We start from the raw sequence: 22762 nt of genomic DNA on the forward strand, positions 1-22762 counted from the left end.
ACTGCTGTTTAACTTTTTTTTTTTTTAATTACAGTCCTTTTTGGAAAGCTGGCAAATCACTTTTCTTTCTTTTTTTTTAAAAAAAAAAAAAATAAATATATATATATATATATATATATATATATATATATATATTTTTTTTTTTTTTTTTTTTTTTTTTTTTTTACAGAGAGGAAGGGAGAGAGATAGAGAGCTAGAAACGTCAACGAGAGAGAAACATCGACCAGCTGCCTCTTGCACACCCCCTACCGGAGATGTGCCCGCAACCAAGGTACATGCCCTTGACCGGAATCAAACCTGGGACCTTTCAGTCCGCAGACCGACGCTCTACCACTGAGCCAAACCGGTTTCGGCTTCAAATCACTTTTCATCTCTGAACCTCAGTAACTGGGAATGAACTTACCCAAAATACCTTCTCAGAATTGGGAAGGAGGACAAAGAAAGTGCTGCAAAAAAAGGTGTCACCAGCATCATTCATTCCCTTGCCGATAAGTCAGTGAACAGGTAGGTAATGAAAGCAGATGGTATCCCCTTTTAGTGAAATAGGGGGTAGTGTTCACATGGCCAAACTGGCATTAAGAAGCTCCATTCTGCAGACCCATCTCATTCAGTGAACCTCACTGTTGACATCCAGAGCAGAGAGAGCATCCCTGAGTGTGGGCTAGGTCCTTAGAAGAGGTAATAGGTGCATTGGGTAGTTTTTACAGAGCCAGTATGAGGAGCTTGCTGACTGGAATATGTTGTTAATCTTCCTTGCACAAACCAGGAGATGTGGGCTCCTGGTTCTGCCATATACGTGAGTTAGTCATTTTAATTTCTCTGGGCCTTGATTTCCATTATAAAAATAGGTCTCAAAAGTTCCTTCCAGCCGAAACCGGTTTGGCTCAGTGGATAGAGCATCAGTCTGCAGACTGAAAGGTCCCAGATTCGATTCCCGTCAGGGGCATGTACATTGGTGTGGGCACATCCCCAGTATGGAGTGTGCAGGAGGCAGCTGGTCGATGTTTCTCTCTCATCGACGTTTCTAGCTCTCTATCCTTCTCCCTTCCTCTCTGTGGAAAATCAATAAAGTTAAAAAATAAAAAATAAAAAAAGTTCCTTCCATAGAGCATTGGCCTGCAGACTGAGGGATCCCGTTCAATTCCGGTCAAGGGCATGTATTAATACATTAGTTGCAGGCACATTCCTAGTGGGGGTGGTGCTGAGGCAGCTGATCAATGATTCTCTCTCATGGATGTTTCTAATTCTCTATCCCTCTCTCTTCCTCTCTATAAAAAAATCAATAAAATATATTAAAAAAAAAAAAAAAAGTTCCTTCCAGCACTTTCTGAAATGTGATTTCTAGTCTAAAAGCAGAGGTTCCACAATTAAAACTCGTTGCTCTTTCACCCATAAACCTCTTCCAATTTTTGTTTTTGCACAACTCCAGAATGTCACCTTGAAATGGATCTAGCCAAAAGACATAGGGGATGTCAAAGCATCCTGCAGCTCTGAGCAAAAATGTCCATGTAGACGCACATGAGCGTATGGCAGAGCCAACCTGGCCTTGGTTTTCTTTGCTGAAGGAAATCAGAATGACTGAATATTCCTAAACTCCTCTCAGGAAGACAGTCCATGGAGATTTCCCATTAATATGGGCATTCACAAAGACTCCGGGTGTTTGAAATAGGGTATTTGAACATTGAGGAGGGCTCAGACCTCACATTCCATTTTGTCAATAAATTTTCATTTTGTAGCTAGAAAATTTACCAAGTTGGCTTTTCACCTTGGTAAATCTTGGTACGATCAAATCCTCACAGCTGCTCCCTCTGGGAGGTAGGTATTACTATTCCCCATTGTAGAGAGAAGGAAACTAGGGCTCGGAGCGGAGGAATGAACTTGCCAAATGTCAGGGTTAGATGGTTTATGCTGGAGCCTGGATTTGAACCCAAGTGTGTCTTTCTTCTTCCCACTAAGCTCCCATAGCTGTTTTTAAGGAGCTCCTGTTGCTTTTTTTTTTTTTTTTTTTTTTCTTGGCTGTTTCCTAGGATACAACTGGCCTCAACCCTCCTAAGTGATTTTGAGATTCTCTAAAACATAGACATAGGTGAGCCACCTCTCCATTTTGAGGAAAGCCACAGAGAACCAATGGTTATGGAGCCCAGAGATAATGCAGATGGAATACTTCCTATTGAGGACTGTGTCTAGAGTTGGTTTATAGCTCGGAAGCACATTACACTTCATGGAGGACCAGCTCTGCACCGGCGGCTGGGCACTGAACCTTTAAATACATTAGCCATGTATTCCCCATCATAACCTCGTGACAGAAATCTTAGCTCCATCCTACAGGAGCGACACCGAGGCCCAGAGAAAAGCAACTTACCCAAGGATAGCTACTCTGATGGATGGACTTTCTATTCCTTGCACGTTTTACAAATGTACCTAGTTGTTTGTTCTTGTTTAACCCCCCTCTCTAATTTGATTGTAAACTCCAGGGGGCCGGGACCTTGTTTGCCTGGTTCTCCATAGTGCCTGCCATGGTTATTATACTTGCTAATTCTGGAATGAGTCAACCGTTTAAGGCGGTAAAACTTGAACTGGCCCCAAGACTGCGCAGCGAGATTTCTCACTCGGGGAAAGCATCCTTAACTCTCCCTTTCAGAAACCATTTCCTTTTTTTTTTTTTCCTCCTACCGAGAGGTCATTTATTAGGAGTCAAATGAAAAAGTCAAATTAGCTTAAGAAAGAAAACTTCTCGCTTACATAAATGAAATGTTCAAAGAGGTAATGTGGGCTTCAGGCATGGCTGGATCCAGGCACGCTCCACCTTCTGGCCCTCTTACTTCCTGTGCTGGCTTCATGCACAGGCGGGCTCTCTTGGGCAACTCTGGGCTTCCATCTTCCTAGCTCAGTCAGCATCCATTTCTAACAGCCGCTGGAACTGGAACTATCCCAGCCCCTTTAGGATAGCCCGCAATCGGGTCACCCACGGGGACGTCCAGCCTCCAGCATTTCTCTCGTAAATCCTTTCCAAGTAGCCCCTGGCTTTCTGACTCCCCAGGAAGGTGAAGACCCCGAAAACTGCCCGCCTGATTGGTGCCCCGGAAATGAATAGTCTACGTCCCAGCCCGGAGAACCCCGCCCCCTTTAAGGGCGATCCCTGGGGGCTGAACCCTGCGAGGGGGGGGCGGAGGGAAGCAGTTGGCTGCCTCGCTTTTCCGGGGCCTGGGATTGGGTGACGGCCTAAGCCACGCCCACGTGGGGCGGAGCCACAGCTCGGGACTGGCCCCAGCCGCTGCAGGTAATGCGGTGGGTCTGGGACTGGGGGGGTTCCTAGGGCAGGATCCTGGGGTGGGGGCGGCCTGATCCTTTAGGGAAGCGGGCGTGGGCCCGGGCCGGGTTGGAGCGGGCCTCCTCCTGCTCTGGCCTGGGCTCCTGGATGGAAAGGAGCCGGTCTGTTCTCTCTCCAGACCCTGTCTCCTCTCTCCTGTCACTGCCACGCGGGGACAGAGACTGGAGATATCCCCGCCCACACGAAGTTTATCCCATTGAGCTTGGGGGCAGTGGCTTAAGGCCAAAGTTGCATTTATCCATTCATCTCCCAGAAATCTCGTCCACTTTCTTCATTCACTCATCCTTCAGTTCTACTCTGTGCCGGACTCAGAGGTAGGTTTTCTGAAGGAATTCGACAGGCCCAGCTTTCTTGGAATTTAGCCTAAGAATCTAGTTTAGAGGCTTTTACATAGGGAATTACATTCACGGTGACCCCTGCAGTGATGGTGGTTTAATAGATACCTTAGGAGGGAGAAGGAAGTAATTTGGGGATGTTAAGTGAAAAGCAGCAAATCAGTGACGATTTGACTGAAGAGGATTCATTCATTCCAACCGGGTTGTGGAGGTGACCTAGGAGTTTGCTGGTTGAAAGGAAGGAAAGGAACATTTCAGGTAAGGAAAGCAGCGGGAGATGCAAGGTATGAAAGGGCTTGTCATGTTAGAGGAACGAAAAATATAGCAGGAAACTGTGGAGTGAGTTTCTGGGGAAAAGTTTGAGATCAGAAAGCTTCAAATGTGATGATGAGGCTAGGATTTATTCTAGAGTTCAGCATTTGTCAGCCTTTGGAAGTGTTTTATCTTTTGATAAACATAAGCTTGACCTCTGAAAATGTATTTTGATGTATGCCTCTTCTACATGAAAATTACAGACACTGAACACTTTATCTATTTTTTAAATATATATTTGTATTGATTTCAGAGAGGAAGGGAGATAAACAGAGAGAAAATCATGGATCAGCTGCCTCCTGCACACCCCCACTGAGGATCAAGACTACAACCTGGGCATGTGCCCTTGACTAGAATCGAACCAAGGACCCTTCAGTCTGCAGGCCGATGCTCTATCCATTGAGCAAACCCGGCCAGGGCAGACACTGAAAACTTGAGCCAAAACTCTTCTGTAATTGTGTTAAGAAAGTTGTGTTTATATTTGCCTCTCACGTATAACTTGCTATTAAAAAGTTGGCAATGCTTATTCCAATTTATCAGATCCTAGAAATTGGTACATCAACAGGAAAGGTTTTTTTTTTTGTTTTTTTTTTTAATATATTTTATTGATTTTTCACAGAGAGGAAGAGAGAGAGATAGAGAGTTAGAAACATCGATGAGAGAGAATCATCGATCAGCTGCCTCTTGCACACCCTCCACCGGGGATGTGCCCGCAACCAAGGTACATGCCCTTGCCCGGAATCGAACCCGGGACCTTTCAGTCCGCAGGCCGACGCTCTATCCACTGAGCCAAACCAGTCCCGGCAACAGGAAAGGTTTTAAAGAGGGACGTGACCTAATTTTGTGTTTTAGGCAGAAGATCATCATAAATTTCTAAAAAGGGCCTTTTCTTTTCTTGTATGTAGGACACCATGAAGCAGCTGCCAGTCTTGAAGCCAGGAGACAAGCCCAGGAAAGCAAAATGGTCTGTAAGGAAGGATTCAGACAGTGAAAACCATAAGTTTTTCATTTATAGGTGGTTTGCTAACATATTTAAGCATCTATTGAAAGGGGTGGAGATAAAACTGTCTGCAGTTTCTGGTAATTAGCCTCAAACCATGTGAGGAGGTCTTCAGAGGACAGGTAGTGGGGCAGTAATTATCAGAGCAGATGTTGATTTTATTAAAGCTCACTTACTAGGAAGAGGAAGGCCCTGACCATCTGGCATCCTCAGCTTTAGCACTGTGTCTCCCCACCAAGCTGTGACTCGTTTTTAAGATAGTCAGGGAGTCGGCTTTGGATTTAACTGGCTTCCCAGGTTCTTGGCTGCTTGCTCCATCAACCCTTCATTCCATAACTGACACTGGCCTGACAGGGGCAGCTGCTGTGTAGGTGAATAGTCTCAGTGTCGAAGCAGGTGATGTGATGAGATGTGATCCGTGCTGAAGCAGGGGCCATAGAAGGCTGTACAGATGGCTGGGGCAGAGCTTCTGCAGGACCTTGGAAGAGAGTCTTCAGTCTGGCTTCCCTGTGTCCACTTTTGCCCTCTGCACCACAGAAATCTGACTAGGGCATTCCCTAATTTAAAACCCTTTTGTGCCTCCCCATTGATCTTAGGGTCAAAACCAGAGTTTTGACTTTCCAAACTCCTAGCTTTGGCTTCCATCAGCTCTTAAAATCAGTCAACTCTGGTGAATATTACTTGAGAGCAGGAAGCACCACGGTCTAGTTGTGGCAATAGCGCTGGGGCTATAGGTTCCTGTGTGATTGCCCATAAAGCTCTAGCCACCATTTACTGAGTCCTTCCCTGCACTGTTTCAAGACTTCATCTTACTCTTCACAGGCAAGCACTGTTGCTATCATTTTACAAATAAGGAAATTTTGGTTCAGAAAGGTTAAGTGACTTCCAAAATGTGACATCTAGAAAGCACCTGAACTGGGACTTGAACTGGGTCCATCTGAATTCACAAACTATGCTCAGAACTACCATCCTGTGCTCAGACTCACCACTGAACGTTTTTTCTGGGTGTCAGTTTATCTACCAGATGGGGACAGTTACTACCCCAGTGCATCGCCATTAGGTTAATGTCAAATGAAAGTAATAACAAAATGGGAAAGTCAAAGGTGATGTGCAAGTGGAAATGCTGCTTTGCCGGACACAGTTTAACAGTGTTCTGTGTCTGTAAAAGACCCTCATTCTTAGGAATATTTCAGGAGGAATAGGAAGAACATGCCTCTGCATTTATTCTCTGCTCAGGCCTCCTGAATACATCCTTCCTTTGGCAGGTACACGTTGACCCCCGCTGGAGACAGCCCATGTGCTCGGGTTGGCCACAGCTGCTCGTATCTACCCCCCGTTGGTGATGCCAAGAGAGGGAGGGTCTTCATTGTTGGGGGAGCAGATCCAAACAGGAGCTTCTCAGATGTGCACACCATGGACCTGGGTAAGACCAGCAGCGGCAGGCGTGTGCCTGTAGCCAGAGAGCAGGGCTTTGTGGTGCTGGCAGGACCAGAGCATACCTAGGAACACCAGTTCAGAACACACAGCCGGTTTTCCTATAAGAAAATGAACATTACTCAGAGGTCCCTAAGGTCTCAGCAGAGCGCCCAACCAATACATTGTGTTTTGAGAGAGAAAGAGACCGTATGGAGCCCTGGACATCCAGCCATTCCTTTATCAACTATTTCTCTGGGAGACATTGATGACTGCACCTCCTCTTCCACCCACAAATCCAATTAATCACTAAGTCCTAGATAGTTCTCTCTTCATCCATGTCTGTCCATTTCCACTACTACTATAAAGTCACCGCCCTGGCAAACTCAGGTGTGACTGACCGGGGCTTGTTGCATAAGACACCTTTACTGATCTTACCACTTAGGAAGTTCCCAGGGTTTAAGGAAATCAAATATATATATTTCTGAATATAAGTCACAATGTCACAACCATCCTCTATATTTTCATAGTATCTTGTACTTTCCCATCCTAATCTCCCTTCTTGTCTGTTTGTTTCTCATCTGTCTTCCCGATAAGAGTATAAGCTCCTTGGAGACAAGAAACATGGCTATATTGCTCATATTGTATCCCCAGCCACTAACAATAGCACCTGGCACAGAGTAGGTGCTTTATAAGTATTAGGATGGATGGATGGACTTATGAGTAGTAACTACTATGTACTCTACACAATGGCAGAAGAAAACTGCCATTGTTGTTATTGTTTTAATCTGAGTTGTTTAGCAACCAAATGTGCAAAAGTCTACAAATAAAAATCGAAATGGTTTGGCTTCTTTTGATAATTTTGGAAGATCTGGCATCTGTAGGCCTGTGTGTCTACATGGCAACAGTTATTTGGAGCTGACTGCCACCTATCGATGGTTCTCTCAGGCTCCAATTTGCCACATTCCCTCCACTCCTGTGTAGGTGTTTGAATTTCTACACCCTGCACCAGAATCAAAGGTAAAATAAATCTCTTCTAGCCCCCAAGAAGCTTACTGTCTAGTTCAGTTACATTGTTGTTGTCTCCTCTTACTAGCTCTGTGGCTCTGGCTAACCTGTCTAAACTAGCTGGGTTTCAGTATCCTGTAAAATTAGTTTTCTTACGGTTGTAGTGATTCAATAAAATAGGCTATGAAGGTCCTATGTAAATGGTTTATTAGCTAAAAGAATTAATGGGTTAGGTATTATTATTCTGTGAACTTGTGTTAGCCAGAACTAATTCAGTTGTGAGTAATAGAAACTCTTTTAAACCAGTAAAGAGAGGAATCCAAAGGTTGGAAATACAGCCTCATCTCATTTCATGAGAGAGAGGAAGCAGGAATTACAGATCTGTAAAAAAACAAATGAACAAAAAAAACCTACTTTCTCACTCTCTTTGGGGAGATCTTCTTTATGTAGATAGTTCGTCTTCTGTCCTCCATACTTTGGCTTTCTCTGCCTGTCCACACATAGTAAAGATGGCCACCCAAATCCAGGAATTTGTTTGGATTCTGGACTCTTGGGAGGGAGTATTTGATTGGCCCGTTTGGGGTCACATGACTACCTTTGACCCAATCAGCTAGGGCTAGAAAGTCAAGGTGTAGTACAAAGAGGTTCTGTGTTCAACCCTGCGGTTGGGAAAGTGGGGACAGTTTCCATAGAAAAGGGTTTGTGGATAGCCCCTGAAGTGTCTAATACAGAACTCTTTGGAGTCTGACCACATTCCCTCTAAGTGATCTGATGGTGGTTCATTTATGCTTTTGACTGTTTTCTCTTCCCTCCCCTCCCCTAAGTTTGCCAAGCAATCTAAACAGTTGGCAGCCCCAATCTAGAAACTGGGTGAAATGTTTTCTAGAAGCGCACCAGTGGGACTCAGCCACCTCGGAGGGCCTCTTGCCGCGGTATGAGCATGCCAGCTTCGTTCCCTCCTGCACACCTCACAGCATCTGGGTGTTTGGAGGTGCCAACCAGTCAGGAAATCGAAATTGCCTACAGGTTCTGAATCCCGGTAAGTAGCCAAAGGTTATCTTATTTACCTAAATAAATAAAATTTCAGTTCATTTCCTGTAGCAAATCCCATTTGGATTGTACTGAATTATCCATTGAACTTTGCTGACCTCAGAGAAAACAGGAATTTTAACTTCTAGCAGAATCTGAAAATAGCAGAATTGCATTTTGTTTTTCTAGTAACATATTCAGTTATCAGCTTCTTAAGAGCCAAAGCTGTAAGGGACTTCAGAGAACAGTTATGCCAAGGGCACCCCAAGTCCAGGGGAGGTGGCTTTCCTAAAGTCTCGAGGGAGTCTGAGCCAGGCTAGAACCTGTTACCTAGCTCAGGGTGATGATTGTGCTCCCCAGGGGACATTTGGCTATATCTGGAAACATTTTTGGTTATCCCAACTTGGGAAGGTTGAGGGGAGTTTGCTCTTGGCATCTACCGGGCAGAGACCGGAAATGCTTGCTATATATCCCGTACTGCACAGAACAGCACCCCACAATAACGCATTATCTGGTCTAAAATGCCAACAGTGCCTGATCTAGATCCTCCTGGTATAATTTGTGGCCAAAAAGTGCAAAGTTCCTGCTAGTCTCACTGGCAATTTTATCAGAGAGGAGGCAGTTTAGGAATGTCACTGCTGAGCAGGTGTGGCTGAACCACCCGTGGCAGATGGACTGTCTTTTGTCAGTTAAAATAGTGTTGTTTTCTCTTTATCATATCCAATATAATAAAAGCCTGATATGCAAATCTATTGAATGGCGGACGACCGGTTACAATGACTCGCACTGACCACCAAGGGGCAGGTGCTCAGTGCAGGAGCTGCCCCCAGCCCGCAAGCCCCAGGCCAGCCAAGGCAGGTGCCAGTGGGGACCCCCAATTACCCCATTGGTTACCCCCTAGATCAGCCCTATCGCTGGGCAAGCCTAGGAACCCTACCTGTGCACAAATTTCATGTACCAGGCCTTTAGTAATTTATATTCATTCTAAAACATTTGAAAAGTGTAAATGTGCCGAAATCAGTTTGGCTCAGTGGCTAGAGCATCAGCCTGCAGACTGAAAGGTCCCAGGTTTGATTCCCGTTAAGGGCATGTACTTTGGTTGCGGGCACATCTCCAGTGGGGGTGTGCAGGAGGCAGCTGATCAATGTTTCTAGCTCTCTATCTCTCTCCCTTTCTCTCTGTAAAAAATCAATAAAATATATATTTTTTTTAAAGAAGAAGAAAAGTGTAAGTGGACAGACACTATCCATAATCCTATGACATTAAGGCTATTAACATTTCTGTGTATTTCTTTTCTGTCTTTTTTTTTTCTTTTTTCTTTTTAAATTTTTATTTATTTTTACATATTTTATTGATTTTTTTTTGCCCCCCTCTCTCCCTCCCAGACATCCCCTCCCTCCCCAGAGTTTTATGTCCATTGGTTGTACTTATATGCATGTATACAAGTCCTTCAGTTGATCTATTATCTCCCCCAGATCCTCCTCCCCTCCCCTCTGTAATTTGACAATCTGCTTGTTGCTTTACTGTCTCTATATCTATCTTTTGGTTCATCAATTTATAATGATCTTTATTATCCACAAATGAGTGGGGTCATGTGGTGTTTCTCTTTCATTGATTGGCTTATTTCACTCAGCATGATGTTCTCCAATTCCATCCAGGTCTTTCTGCCTTTTGTCTGCATTTTTATAAGCCTGAGATCATACTATTTTCACACTACACCATTGTACCTTTTTCTTTTTAATTTCATAATTACATAAATTATGTCTTATTAACAACAGTACTTTGTTAACATCAGTTTTAATAGCTGCATAACACTCCATTTTATGACAATACAATAATTCTCCTGTTTTTTATCATCTAGGTTGCTTTCAGGTTCTTGCCATTATAAATAACAGAGCAGTGAACTCTTTGTTCAGAAGACATTAACTGTATTTTATTTATTTATTTATTTATTTATTTATTTATTTATTTTAATATATTTTATTGATTTTTCACAGAGAGGAAGAGAGAGGGATAGAGAGTTAGAAACATCCATGAGAGCCCTAGCCGGTTTGGCTCAGTGGATAGAGCGTCAGCCTGCTGACTCAAGGGTCCCAGGTTCGATTCCGGCCAGGGGCACATGCCTGGGTTGCGGGCTCAATACCCAGTGGGGATCGTGCAGGAGGCAGCCAATCAATGATTCTCTCTCATCATTGATGTTTCTATCTCTCTCTCCTCCCTTCCTCTCTGAAATCAATAAAGAAATATATTAAAAAAAAAAAAAAAACATCGATGAGAGAGAATCATCGATCAGCTGCCTCTTGCACACCCCCTACTGGGGATGTGCCCGCAACCAAGGTACATGCCCTTGCCCAGAATCAAACCCGGGACCTTTCAGTCCGCAGGCCGACGCTCTATCCTCTGAGCCAAACCGGTCCCGGCTGACTGTATTTTAAATTATTGTCTTAGAATTGATGCCCTGAAATGAAAATTTTTTAAAAAACAAAACCTTGTAAACTTTAAGGCTTTTGATATGTGCTACCAAGTTGCTCTACAGAAAGATTTTTTTTAAATATATTTTATTGATTTTTTACAGAGAGGAAGGGAGAGGGATAGAGAGCTAGAAACATTGATGAGAGAGAAACATCAACTAGCTGCCTCCTGCACATCCCCTTCTGGGAATGTGCCCCCAACCAATGTACATGCCCTTGACTGGAATCGAACTTGGGACCTTTCAGTCCACAGGCAGACGCTCTATCCACTGAGCCAAACCAGTTTTGGCCAGAAATATTTTTTTGAACTTATCTCCAGCTGTGTTTAAATATTGTCATTTTTAAACACTGTTAATTTGATTAGGCAAAAACATCTTGTTTAAATACTCATTTTGGTGATATTAGTAACTTGGACATGACAGTGAACTCTGTCAACAGTAGACTTATTTGCACAGTAGTTGGTCTTCTCTGCCACTTGGGGATATTAATAGTTTCTTCCTTGTTGAGTTTGGCAAGGATTTAAATTAACTCAATATCTGGCACCAAGTTAATGCCCAATAATGGTTGTTGTGGTTAATGCAACTATAGTTTGGCAGATGGAAATCCGTCTGAACCCTGGCCTTTTGATTTTCAGTGGTGGGCATCTGTTTAAATAAAATACACTGAGAATTTGGAATGCGTCTGTCAAAGGAGTTGATTCTCCACTAGATCCCTTTTCTCTCCTAGAAAGCATAATTTGACACGGTGCCCAAGAAATGGGAAAAATGAAAGTGAATCATTAGTTGCTTTTGTTGCTAAGACAAAAGTCTGTCAAATGGCTTAGAGCTCCCTTGTGATTATTGTGATCATTGGTGCTACTGTTTGACTTGGCAGCAGCACAATCCCAGGGCTTTCTGACCCTGAAGGCTGTGGGCCTTTTAACTGCCCCCAGGATCCAAAAGCTCTCCAAGCTCTGTAGCTCTAGAAACAAGTCTCAGCCTATATCCAAAGCCAAGTTATTCTAGGTGCCTTATTCTCTTTGGACCAGAAACCGGGACTTGGACCACACCAGAGGCGACCACCCCCCCGCCATCCCCAAGAACATTCCACACATCCTCGGCAGCCATTGGAAACCAGCTGTATGTGTTTGGGGGCGGAGAGAGAGGCACCCAGCCCGTGCAGGATGTGAAGCTTCATGTGTTTGACGCAAGTATGGACGGGTGGGCAACACAGGGCTGCCACTTCCCTGGCTCACAGCTTACCCGATGTGGGAAGCAGAGGTTAAAAAATGACATCCAAAAACAAGAAGAAAAAAATCCAAAAAAATTAAAAAAATAATAAATAAATAAAATGACATCATGCCCTAGCAATGTCAACCTTCGGACTGAAAGGTCTTGGGTTCAATTCCAGTAAAGGGCACATGGCCGGGTTGCAGGCTCGACCCCCACTGGGGGTTGTGCCGGAGGCAACAGATCAATGATTTTCTCTCATCTTTGATGTTTCGGTCTCTCTTTCCCCTCTCCCTTCCTCTCTAAAATCGATAAAAATATATTAAAAAGAAAATGACATCCTGGCCCTAGCCGGTTTGCTTCAGTGGGTAAAGCGTCAGCCTGCAGACCAAAGGGTCACTGGTTTGATTCCTGTCAAGGGCACGTACTTGGTTGCAGGCTCCTCCCTGAACTAGGCCCTGGTCGGTGTGCGTGCATGAGGCAACCAATTGCTGTGTTTCTCTCTCATTGATATTTCTCTGTCTTTCCCTCTCTTCTACTCTAAAAATCAATGGGAAAATATCCTCAAGTGAGAATTTAAAAAAAAGAAAAGAAAATGACATCCTGGCTGAGTGTCTCACTTCTAGACTTATTCAGTATAACCCTTAGCTGATATCTTCTTCCCATAGCAAAATTTGCATTTAAAAAGGTATAAATGGTCAATTTTAAAAATTGGAGCAGTATAGTTTATAAAGTAAAAAGATAAAAGTTCCTCCATTAGCCTTTCTTTTTCCCTCCCCAGACAGAGGTAAACCTTGTTGGCAGTTCCTGATTTCTCCTTCCAGACTTCCCCTATGCATTTGTACGTCATGTATATAAGTATTGTATATATGAACAAGTATGAATCTTGAAATTATTAAAAACACACACGGAATAAAATTATACTGTTGTGCAGCTTTATTTGCAGGGATATGGATAGATCTTAGTGGTTGAAAGCATGAACTTTGAAGCCACAGGATCTGGACTCAACCAGATGGAGGTCTTTTTAAATTGAAACCTAGGGATGATTTCCTAATGTACCCCATCGAAAGGGCAGGCGTGTCAGGTAGTGAACTCTCCAGCCCTAGGAGTAGCCAAGCAGAGGCTGCACGGCTGTGGAGAGGGGGAGGCCTGGATCGGGTTGATGGGTCAGAGTGAATGACTCCAAGGTCATCACTTTCTGCTTGGAGCATCTCTGCTTTCTGGGTGTATTTCCTGTGTTCTTGCTTCGTAGCTTTGTCATCTGAGAGTAAAGAGTTTACTTTTCTAGACACTCTGACCTGGTCACAGCCAGAGACACTTGGAAAACCTCCTTCCCCCCGGCACGGTCATGTGATGGTGGCAGCAGGGACCACGCTCTTCATCCATGGAGGCTTGGCAGGGGACAGATTCTATGATGATCTTCACTGCATCGATATAAGTAAGTAGGGTGGAGGGCATGGGAGTTTGTCTGCTTAAAATGAAATAAAATGTGCCTTGAGGAGGGGTTTGGGGGCGTTATGGGGGAATAAGGACATATATGTAATACCTTAATCAATAAAGAAATTTAAAAATAACTAACTAAATAAAATGTGCTTTGCCAGAATATAGCCTTAATCCTAGCTGAGGGTAACTTGTTCAGCCAGCAGAATCTTCACTAGTCTGTCAAATGTGGCCTGAATACTACTAATGAGTAACAATAAAAGCAATCACATCTGAGCTTTTGCTATGTACCTCGCTATTAATTATCTCATCCTTCCAACAATCCTGTTCTTTCATTAAAATTCCTTATACTTTGTGTTCCCCAACTGGATTTCTTCCAGGCATTAGTCATTAACCTCAGGCCCATGAGAGGCATGGGCAATTTCTAGTGTGTCTGGAGGTGGGTGACCAGAAGCATCATGCTAACTAGTTAAAAACACAGAGAAAAAAAATTAAAAAATAAAAACACAGGGAGGACATGAGAATTGTCCTAAAGTGTCTGAAGGGCTGACATGCCCTAGAAAGCCTGGACTCCTTCTGGGTCCTTCTTTCAGACTGTGAGCCTCTTAGAACAGAGACTTGATCTCTCTTGTTCCCCATTGTATTTGTAGAACTTAGCTCAGTGTCTGGGTGATGAGTGCTTATCTGTAAAAGCAGCGGTCGCCAACCTTTCCGACCACGGACCACTGGTGGCGACCGCCTTAAAGGATAGATGGACGAGCACATGAACATGTTCGGTTGGTCCAGACTACAAGAATTGGAACAGTGGAGGACAGAAGGCATGAGAACTGCTGTGCAGTGTATCCATCTACCTTGCCAAACAATGGGTTCTCTGGTTTGGTGACCTCTGAGGTCAGGTGACACTGGTTGGGATTCCTGCATTGACTAGAATTTTGTCAGAACTGGGTGATTCTCCCTTCCAACTCTGGACCCGTGTCTTGAATTGACAGATGAAAAATATCTTCACAGAAGTGTTTCTTGCAGGCCATCAAAAGATATTTAAATGCTTACTTTTTAAAGAGGAAGTCCTCTTTTGTGCGGAGAAACTACTTCCTGGCTCTTTCCTAACCAGATGGATCTCTAACCCTAAAATCCAGTGATTCCCAGCCTCATTTAAATGCTTGTTTGAAAAGATGCAGAAACAGGTTGGAAGGCAGAAAGTTACATTATAGAGAACATAGGATTTGGAGTCTGACCCGAGTACAATTCTAGCTCTGCCACTTGCTAGCCGTGGGATCTCTGACAAGTCTCTTTCCCTCTCTAATCCTGTTTTGTTATCTTTTTTGTAAGTAAGAGGGAAGGCAAAAGCAGTAGCAATTTCATAGGGCCGTTATGAGAATTAAGCAAGCAAGATATTTAAAGTGTCTAGCTAGTACTTGGCAAAGATGCTTCCTAAGGAACTGTTAATATTTAAAACATGCATGCACATGTAACCTCACTTACTTCTGGGCTCTAAGATAGCTAACGGTGATAGTCACCAAAGATGACCTCAGTGTGCTCTGAAGACCACCTACATCTGAATCATCTGGAATGCTCCTTAAAACTACAGATTAAGTCCCCTTCCTGGAGACCCAAACTGGAGTTCAACCCTCCCCCCAACCCCCAAGGCACACTAACCTTGCTATATTGCCTCTGAGCTCCTAGGCAGTGACCTTCAGCGACTGGTTTGTGAACTGTAGGAATCTGCCAAGTTTGAAAGCACGTTCCAGGCTATGCCCACTTTCTTTCTCTTGGCAGGCGACATGAAGTGGCAGAAACTAAATCCCACGGGGACAGCTCCCACCGGCTGTGCTGCCCACTCAGCTGTGGCTGTGGGGAAACACTTGTATGTCTTCGGAGGGATGACTCCCACAGGAGCGCTGGACACAATGTACCAATATCAAACAGGTAAGTAGTGTACCCTGGGTCTTTATAAAAATTTTATTGAATTTTTAGAGAGGAGGGGGGAGAGACAGAGAGGAAACGATTTGTTGTTCCTTATTTATGCTTTATGCATTCATTGGTTGAGTCTTACATGTGACCTGACCAGGGATGGAACCCACAACTTTGGTGTATCACGATGATGCTCTAACCAACTGAGCTATGTGGTCAGAGCCATGGGTCTTGATAAACAAATGTGACTATTTTTTAAAAGTGCCCTCAGTGCTTTGGTTTCTGCTTGGTCCCTCCACACCCAAATCCAAGGGAATGAAAACCAAACTTTTAGGAAATGACTTCATCAAAGCAGTAACACTACCATTAGTATTTGTTGTTCATTTCTTTTTTTTTTTTTTTTTGTCCCTAACAGAGAAGCAGCATTGGACCTTACTTAAATTTGATACTTCTCTACCCCGTGGACGATTGGACCATTGCATGTGTGTCATTCCATGGCCAGTGAAGTGCACTTCTGAGGAAGATCCAGATCCTGTCACTCTGAATTGTGATGCTGAGAAAGGGAACTCCACTGACAAAGGAGTGACTCAAGATGGCGACTCACATGAGGACAGTCAGGCTGACTCACTGCTCTGTTTTGTGTTTGGTGGGATGAATACCGAAGGGGAAATCTACGATGACTGTATTGTGACTGTAATTGACTAATAAAACCCACCGTTTTTGATACTTTTAAATGTCACTCTTAAAAAAAGCAAAACCTAAGCTGTTTTATAACTCCAAAATATTCTGACTTTATATCCTCTAACTCTTATCTACTTTGGTGAGGTGAGGAAATGAATTGGGACAGCCCAGTGCAAAAACCTATAACAAAGGTTTTTACCAACAATACAACTTGGTGAGATTGGTTGCTAAATGTTGAACAAATCATGATTCTTAGGTACAACACAAACTGTATAATCAGAGTGGGCTTTACAGGTTCAACTGTGTTTTTAATATTCAGTAGCTGCTCCTCAGAAAGATGCATACCATTAGCATTTGGTAGTGAGAGCCATTGGGTCAGGAAAGACTGGTCCCTCAACTACCCACTGAACTTACTGCACACAGCACTGCTGTGATTGTCTTTAACTTGGCCTGAAGACAAGTATTACTCCAGGCCTAGCCAAACGCTTCTGGGCATTGCAGCCAAGGTTCTGGCCTCAAAGTAACACAATTGTGCTGTCAGGTCCCAGTTCTGCCAGTTAGCAAATTAACCTTTTGGCCAGTTGCCCATCTAAAAACAGTTATCCTTGGGTCTTATTGGATATCATGTTAGTGCCAAATAGCCTGCCCTTTATTGATCACACTACTTATTCATGACCATCCCCTTGCTTAGAAAGCCACTCCAAATAATCTTGAACCGGTCATGACAAAAATGACTGCTTTTCACCCAAAATTGCAGTGGATTTTTATATGGTTAAGGTCACCGTCCTAGCTCCCACTCCAGTAGCACTTGGTAGTGAGAAATTTCAGATGGGGATTCTGACATAGTGAAATTCAAAATATACCTTAAGCCAAAACTGGTTTGGCTCAGTAGATAGAGCTGGATAGAGCGTAGGCCTGCGGACTGAAAGGTCCCAGGTTTGATTCTGGTCAAGGACATGTACCTTGGTTGCTGGCACATCCCCACTAGGGGATGTGCAAGAGGCGGCTGATCGATGATTCTCTCATTGATGTTTCTAACTCTCTATCCGTCTCTCTTCCTCTCTGTAAAAAAATCAATAAAACATATTTTATTTATATATATATATATATATACATATATATATATATATATATACCTTTACACCATAATGAATTCAAGTGTGTAAAGTTAACATCAGTGATCTAACAAGTCTTGAGAAAATGCAAACAACCTAAAGTATCATTAATAGCCAAAAATAATAAAAGCCACCAGAAAGGTAAATTTTATAAAGGGGAAATAGGACTTTTCAAACACGTTCAAGGAAACTCTTGGGCATTGTGAAATGACCCTTGCCTAAGTGAGGATATGGGTGAATTAAATTGAAGTTACACAAGTTCCCAGTGTTACCTCAAAATCATAACCCCCGCCCATATGAATCTAAAGCTAAAATAAATTATTGACCCAGTAAGAAAACTTATCACAAAAATTAGACCAGTGTAAATAACAAACATTTATTGGTGTCACTTATGGTAGAAAATAAAGTTCCTACACCAGATGCACATGACCCAATTGTTAAATAGAACATTTCCACGGTGAACACACGCCCTAAACAGCTTTTTACCCACTTTTTACGGCAGCCAATTTCTCCTCTCCCCCGACCCCAAGACATGTGAGCAACTGCTAATGAAAAGCAGTAAACAGCCACTTGGGCTATAGCATTTTCAACTCCACTCTGAGGTGAAGATTCCAATTACATTTGAGACTTAAGTTCTCTCAATTTTCTCCTAACGAAAGTTCCTGAGTCCAGTATTTACAATATTACAGCACTAGCAGAGTAGTGTCTACAACTCATCCTTGTCTGCTGGTTCCTCTTCCTCAGGTGGGGCGCCTGCACTTCCATAGAGTTTGCTGATAATTGGCTGAACAATTTCTTCTAGTTCCTTCTTTTTAGCTTTGAAATCTTCAATGTCAGCATCTTGGTGACTTTCCAGCCATTCAATCTTTTCCTCTACAGCTTTTTCCACGGTCTCCTTATCTTCAGAGGAAAGTTTCCCTCCCAGCTTTTCTTTATCTCCAATTTGATTCTTTAGAGAATAGGCGTAACTTTCCAATTCATTTCTGGTATCAATGCGCTCCTTGAGCTTTTTGTCCTCCTCAGCAAACTTCTCTGCATCGTTAACCATCCTTTCAATTTCTTCAGGTGTCAGGCGATTCTGATCATTGGTAATTGTGATCTTGTTTTTGTTGCCTGTACCTTTGTCTTCGGCTGTCACTCGGAGAATGCCATTCACATCTATCTCAAAGGTGACCTCAATCTGCGGGACCCCACGAGGAGCAGGAGGAATTCCGGTCAGATCGAAAGTTCCCAGGAGATGGTTGTCTTTTGTCAGGGGACGTTCACCTAGAATTGACACATAAAAATCTTGTTAATGACCAACATTAGTGCATGTGGATCCCTACATTTCAGTCTGTCAGAGCCTACAGTGAAAAGGGCGTTCTTATCAAGCCAGAAGTAGGTCACTGATCTAGAAGAAGCAACAAATGGACTAAGTGAATTAAGTTTCTACTAACTCCTTAAAAAATACATATATATACAGACATATATATGTATTTATACTTATATATATATACATGTACAGACAGTCCTAGAGTTACGCTGAACTTGATGTACGTTATTTCGTGGTTACATTACCATCTCCCATTTATTTATATAAAAAAAAAGTTCCGTCATTTCGACCTATGTGCTTTGTTTTTTATTATTTGTTTCCCACAAGTAAAGATCGGGAATTGTTATCTTTAAAAAAATTTTTTTACCGTTTTACTTCATTACCGCTATGTATGTGCTCCATGTAAGTGAAGTAGGTGGGTTTCAACTTATGGCGAAAATCACATTATGTTGCGCTGTAGGAAGGGATGTCAGACATAACCAGAGGACCTACTGTGTGTGTGTGTGTGTGTGTGTGTGTGTGTGTAGTATATATGTATATATGTATATATATTTATTTCAGAGAGGAAGAGAGATAGAAACTTCAATGATAAGAAATAATTATTGATCAGCTGCCTTCTGCACGCCCCACACTGGGTTTGCGAGCATGTGCCCTGACTGGGAATGGAACCGTGACATCCTGGTTCATAGGATAACACTCAACCACTGAGCCATGCCGTACAGGCATTCCTACTAACTTTTAATTGAATTTCACTGGCTTTACATGAGCTTTTTTTTTTTCTTATAATTTAGAGCTAACTCAGAAACTGTTTTAATGGGCAGTAGTGCTAGGAAGCTAGATAAGAACTGGATTTTAATGCTAACTATATCAAATTCAACACTAGTTAGGGACCCCATCTGAAAAACGGATATTTCTTTTTAATTCAATAGAATAAATTAAAAGCAAGAAGTGATGTTGTTCACACACATACCATGATATTAACAAATATAAGCAATTACCTTCATAAACCTTGATTGTAACAGTTGGCTGATTATCAGAGGCTGTAGAAAAGATCTGTGACTTCTTGGTGGGCACCACAGTGTTCCTTGGAATCAGTTTAGTCATGACACCTCCCACAGTTTCAATACCAAGCGTAAGGGGACACACGTCAAGCAGTACCAGATCACCTGCAAAGGTAATGATAAGAGTTAATTTCTAATTAAAGAGTCATAGAATTACTACTAAGCAGTCTCCTCATGACCATTACAACTTTATCTTCCCAATCTTTCTACTTGGTTAGGTTCTATACAAAACTATTTTAGAAGCAGTTAAATAATATATTTGCCAAGGATCTTAAAACTGCACCAGGTCTTGTTTACTGTACCCTTTACTAGCTATGTGACCTTATTGCTCATATTCCATTGCTTTATAAAGCAACAGCTAATTATACTCTTGCCAGCAAGCTGCTGAAGAACTGTGGAAGATGCTTACAACATGGACCTACCTGTATCTTGATCACCAGAGAGTACACCAGCCTGGACAGCAGCACCATACGCGACAGCCTCATCTGGGTTTATGCCACGGGATGGCTCCTTGCCATTGAAGAACTCTTTAACCAGCTGTTGAATCTTTGGGATTCGAGTAGAGCCACCAACAAGGACAATTTCATCAATATCAGACTTCTTCAAATCAGAATCCTCCAGCACTTTCTGGACAGGCTTCATGGTAGAGCGGAACAGGTCCTAGAATAAAAGACAATAATTACTATCGTGATGCCTGTCATACTGACTTACTGTCTAGATTTCTAAATGCATTGTCTCAATCTTACTAGATCTCATCAGCAAAGCGAAAACAAGGAGCATACCATGTTCAGCTCTTCAAACTTGGCCCGAGTCAGGGTCTCAGAGAAGTCTTCTCCTTCGAAGAAGGACTCAATTTCAATTCTTGCTTGGTGTTGAGAAGACAGGGCCCGCTTGGCCTTTTCGACCTCACGGCGGAGTTTCTGCACAGCTCTGTTGTCTTTCCTGACATCTTTGCCAGTCTTCTTTTTGTAGAGCTTGATGAAGTGTTCCATGACACGCTGGTCAAAATCTTCTCCACCCAGGTGAGTGTCCCCATTAGTGGCCACAACTTCGAAGACACCATTATCAATGGTGAGAAGGGACACGTCGAAGGTTCCACCACCCAGGTCAAACACCAGAATGTTCTTCTCCCCTTCCCTCTTATCTAGGCCATAGGCGATAGCAGCTGCTGTACTGTTAGGAGAATAAAAAAAAAAAAAAAATTTTCAGGTAAGTTAGATAAGTTTACAATTTCTCTACTTAGCAACTATACCATCCCTTTGAATTTAACACTTACGGCTCATTGATGATCCTCATGACATTCAATCCAGCAATAGTCCCAGCATCTTTGGTTGCCTGGCGTTGGGCATCATTGAAATAGGCTGGTACAGTAACAACTGCATGAGTAACCTAAAAAAATAACATAAGGTATGTATACATGCATATAAGTACAACCAATGGACACAAAACTCTGGGGAGGGAGGGTATGTATGGGAGGGGGGACAATGTTAAAATATGTACACAGATAATAATTTAATAAATAAAAAAAAGGAGAGAAAAAAAAGAAAAAAAAATAACATACGGTAATTGTCTTTTATCACATGGCCTTACCCTTATTTCAGTTACAGTGAAATCATCACTTTAGTTTCTAAGCCAGTTTATTTTTAAGATGGGCATCATAGTTTTATACCCAGGTAAAGTCCCCAGCATTTGGTTTGGCATACAGTCAAGTATGCACGTAATTAAAACTGATATACATGAATGTCATTCAAATTATAAAAACAATGAAGGCATTTATACAACACAATCAAGAGCAGCAACAATAAAAATACTTAACATGTTCTAGAGAAACTTACCTTCTTTCCCAAATAAGCCTCAGCAGTTTCCTTCATTTTAGTGAGAACCATGGCAGATATTTCTTCAGGAGCAAAAGTCTTTGTTTGCCCGCCTCCAATATCAACTTGAATGTATGGTTTAGTTTTCTTTTCAACCACCTGTTTTAAAGAATGATTATTATTGCAGACACAGAAGCAACAACACTTCAAACTTATACCGACCAAAAATACTTCTCTTAAATCTTGAACTACTGTGGACAGAGTAGTTATGTCTGAAGTGTGTCGGTAAATTTTGTAACACACCAGAATTATTAAATAAATATTATTATATGTACCATGTCTCTATCCTTTCTTGTCTTCAAAACTGTTTTTCCGTAAATTCTCAATCTTAAATATTCCCACACCACCGCCACCACCACCCACTTCCTATCCGGTGGAAAAAAACCCGGCCGAACCTTGAAAGGCAAGAACTTGATGTCCTGCTGCACAGACGGGTCGTTCCATGTGCGGCCGATGAGCCGCTTGGCGTCGAAGACCGTGTTCTCGGGGTTGGAGGTGAGCTGGTTCTTGGCGGCATCGCCGATCAGACGCTCCCCTTCGGGCGTGAAGGCCACATAAGACGGGGTGATGCGGTTGCCCTGATCGTTGGCGATGATCTCCACGCGGCCGTTCTTAAACACCCCAACGCTGGCGGGGAGAAAAAAAAAAAAAAACCGAACGGAAAGAATCAGCTCAAGCCATTCTCACCGCAGTCCACGGGGACAAGCCCCATCCTCCTTTGCCCCAAACCCCTGACTTACCAGGAGTAGGTGGTCCCCAGGTCGATGCCGACCACCGTGCCCACGTCCTCCTTCTTGTCCTCCTCCTCGGCCCGCGCCGCGCCGAGCAGCAGCAGCACCGCAGCCACCAGGGAGAGCTTCATCTTGCCTTCGCCGTCGGTCAGCAGGCAGGCGGGGCGTCGCACGCAATCCAAGCACAGGCCCAAAGCAAGGAAACGCACAGAGCGTACCGATCTGCGGGGGACACGGGGCCCGGGGTCAGGAGGAGCGGTGGACAAGACGCAGGGCGGGTGAGGAAAAGCAGGCCGCGGCGCTTACCTCGCAAACCTCTCGCACTCGCGAAACCCAAAAACCAGAAAGCGTGTAAAGACTCGGACAGTACCGCGAGGTGCCCCCGACTCCGCTTATATACCCTCCCCCCCGTCGTGGAGGCCGCCGATTGGTCAAGGCGCTGCTAGTTGGAGCCCGCTGATTGGTCCAGGCCATCAAGCTGGCCGCCGCCGATTCGAAGTAGCTTCCGACGCGCCTGACGTCACCGCTAC

General features: G+C 43.3%; 2 protein-coding genes across 8 annotated transcripts; one reads left to right on the forward strand and one right to left on the reverse strand.

Annotated features, from left to right (window-relative positions):
* Positions 1-360: 360 nt before the first annotated feature.
* Positions 361-16184, forward strand: RABEPK (Rab9 effector protein with kelch motifs). Of its 7 annotated transcripts, none has more exons than XM_045572060.1 (8): positions 361-504; positions 4884-4942; positions 6244-6401; positions 8286-8438; positions 11927-12088; positions 13396-13545; positions 15324-15473; positions 15874-16184. In XM_045572060.1, the coding sequence occupies exons 2-8, from the start codon at positions 4890-4892 to the stop codon at positions 16161-16163; spliced, it is 1116 nt and encodes a 371-aa protein (XP_045428016.1). In that variant the 5' UTR covers positions 361-504; positions 4884-4889; the 3' UTR covers positions 16164-16184. The 7 variants fall into 7 exon arrangements, with proteins under 7 accessions (XP_045428016.1, XP_036267884.1, XP_036267882.1 ...); XM_036411991.2 differs by lacking the exon at positions 361-504 and adding an exon at positions 2751-2998; XM_036411989.2 differs by lacking the exon at positions 361-504 and adding an exon at positions 3182-3280.
* A 1432-nt stretch (positions 16185-17616) lies between these two features.
* HSPA5 (heat shock protein family A (Hsp70) member 5) lies at positions 17617-22653 on the reverse strand. The gene is made up of 9 exons (XM_036411986.2): positions 22539-22653; positions 22242-22454; positions 21897-22128; positions 21463-21600; positions 20904-21016; positions 20410-20800; positions 20050-20287; positions 19565-19732; positions 17617-18520 (listed from the first exon to the last, which is right to left on the reverse strand). The coding sequence occupies exons 2-9, from the start codon at positions 22361-22363 to the stop codon at positions 17961-17963; spliced, it is 1962 nt and encodes a 653-aa protein (XP_036267879.1). The 5' UTR covers positions 22364-22454; positions 22539-22653; the 3' UTR covers positions 17617-17960.
* Between the last annotated feature and the right edge of the window lie 109 nt (positions 22654-22762).

The sequence above is a fragment of the Pipistrellus kuhlii genome, unplaced genomic scaffold (assembly GCF_014108245.1).
Source record: "Pipistrellus kuhlii isolate mPipKuh1 unplaced genomic scaffold, mPipKuh1.p scaffold_m20_p_43, whole genome shotgun sequence".
In the NCBI taxonomy this organism is placed as follows: Eukaryota; Metazoa; Chordata; class Mammalia; order Chiroptera; family Vespertilionidae; genus Pipistrellus; species Pipistrellus kuhlii.

Excerpts from the sequence above, each read along its gene's own strand:
- RABEPK (XM_045572060.1), top strand. The coding sequence starts at position 4,890 with ATGAAGCAGCTGCCAGTCTTGAAGCCAGGAGACAAGCCCAGGAAAGCA. Across the intron at positions 13,546-15,323 it reads TCTTCACTGCATCGATATAA|GCGACATGAAGTGGCAGAAA; the intron begins GTAAGTAGGGTG and ends TTCTCTTGGCAG. Across the intron at positions 15,474-15,873 it reads AATGTACCAATATCAAACAG|AGAAGCAGCATTGGACCTTA; the intron begins GTAAGTAGTGTA and ends TGTCCCTAACAG.
- HSPA5 (XM_036411986.2), bottom strand. The coding sequence starts at position 22,363 with ATGAAGCTCTCCCTGGTGGCTGCGGTGCTGCTGCTGCTCGGCGCGGCG. Across the intron at positions 21,017-21,462 it reads AGGCTTATTTGGGAAAGAAG|GTTACTCATGCAGTTGTTAC; the intron begins GTAAGTTTCTCT and ends TTATTTTTTTAG. Across the intron at positions 19,733-20,049 it reads CTCTGGTGATCAAGATACAG|GTGATCTGGTACTGCTTGAC; the intron begins GTAGGTCCATGT and ends TTACCTTTGCAG.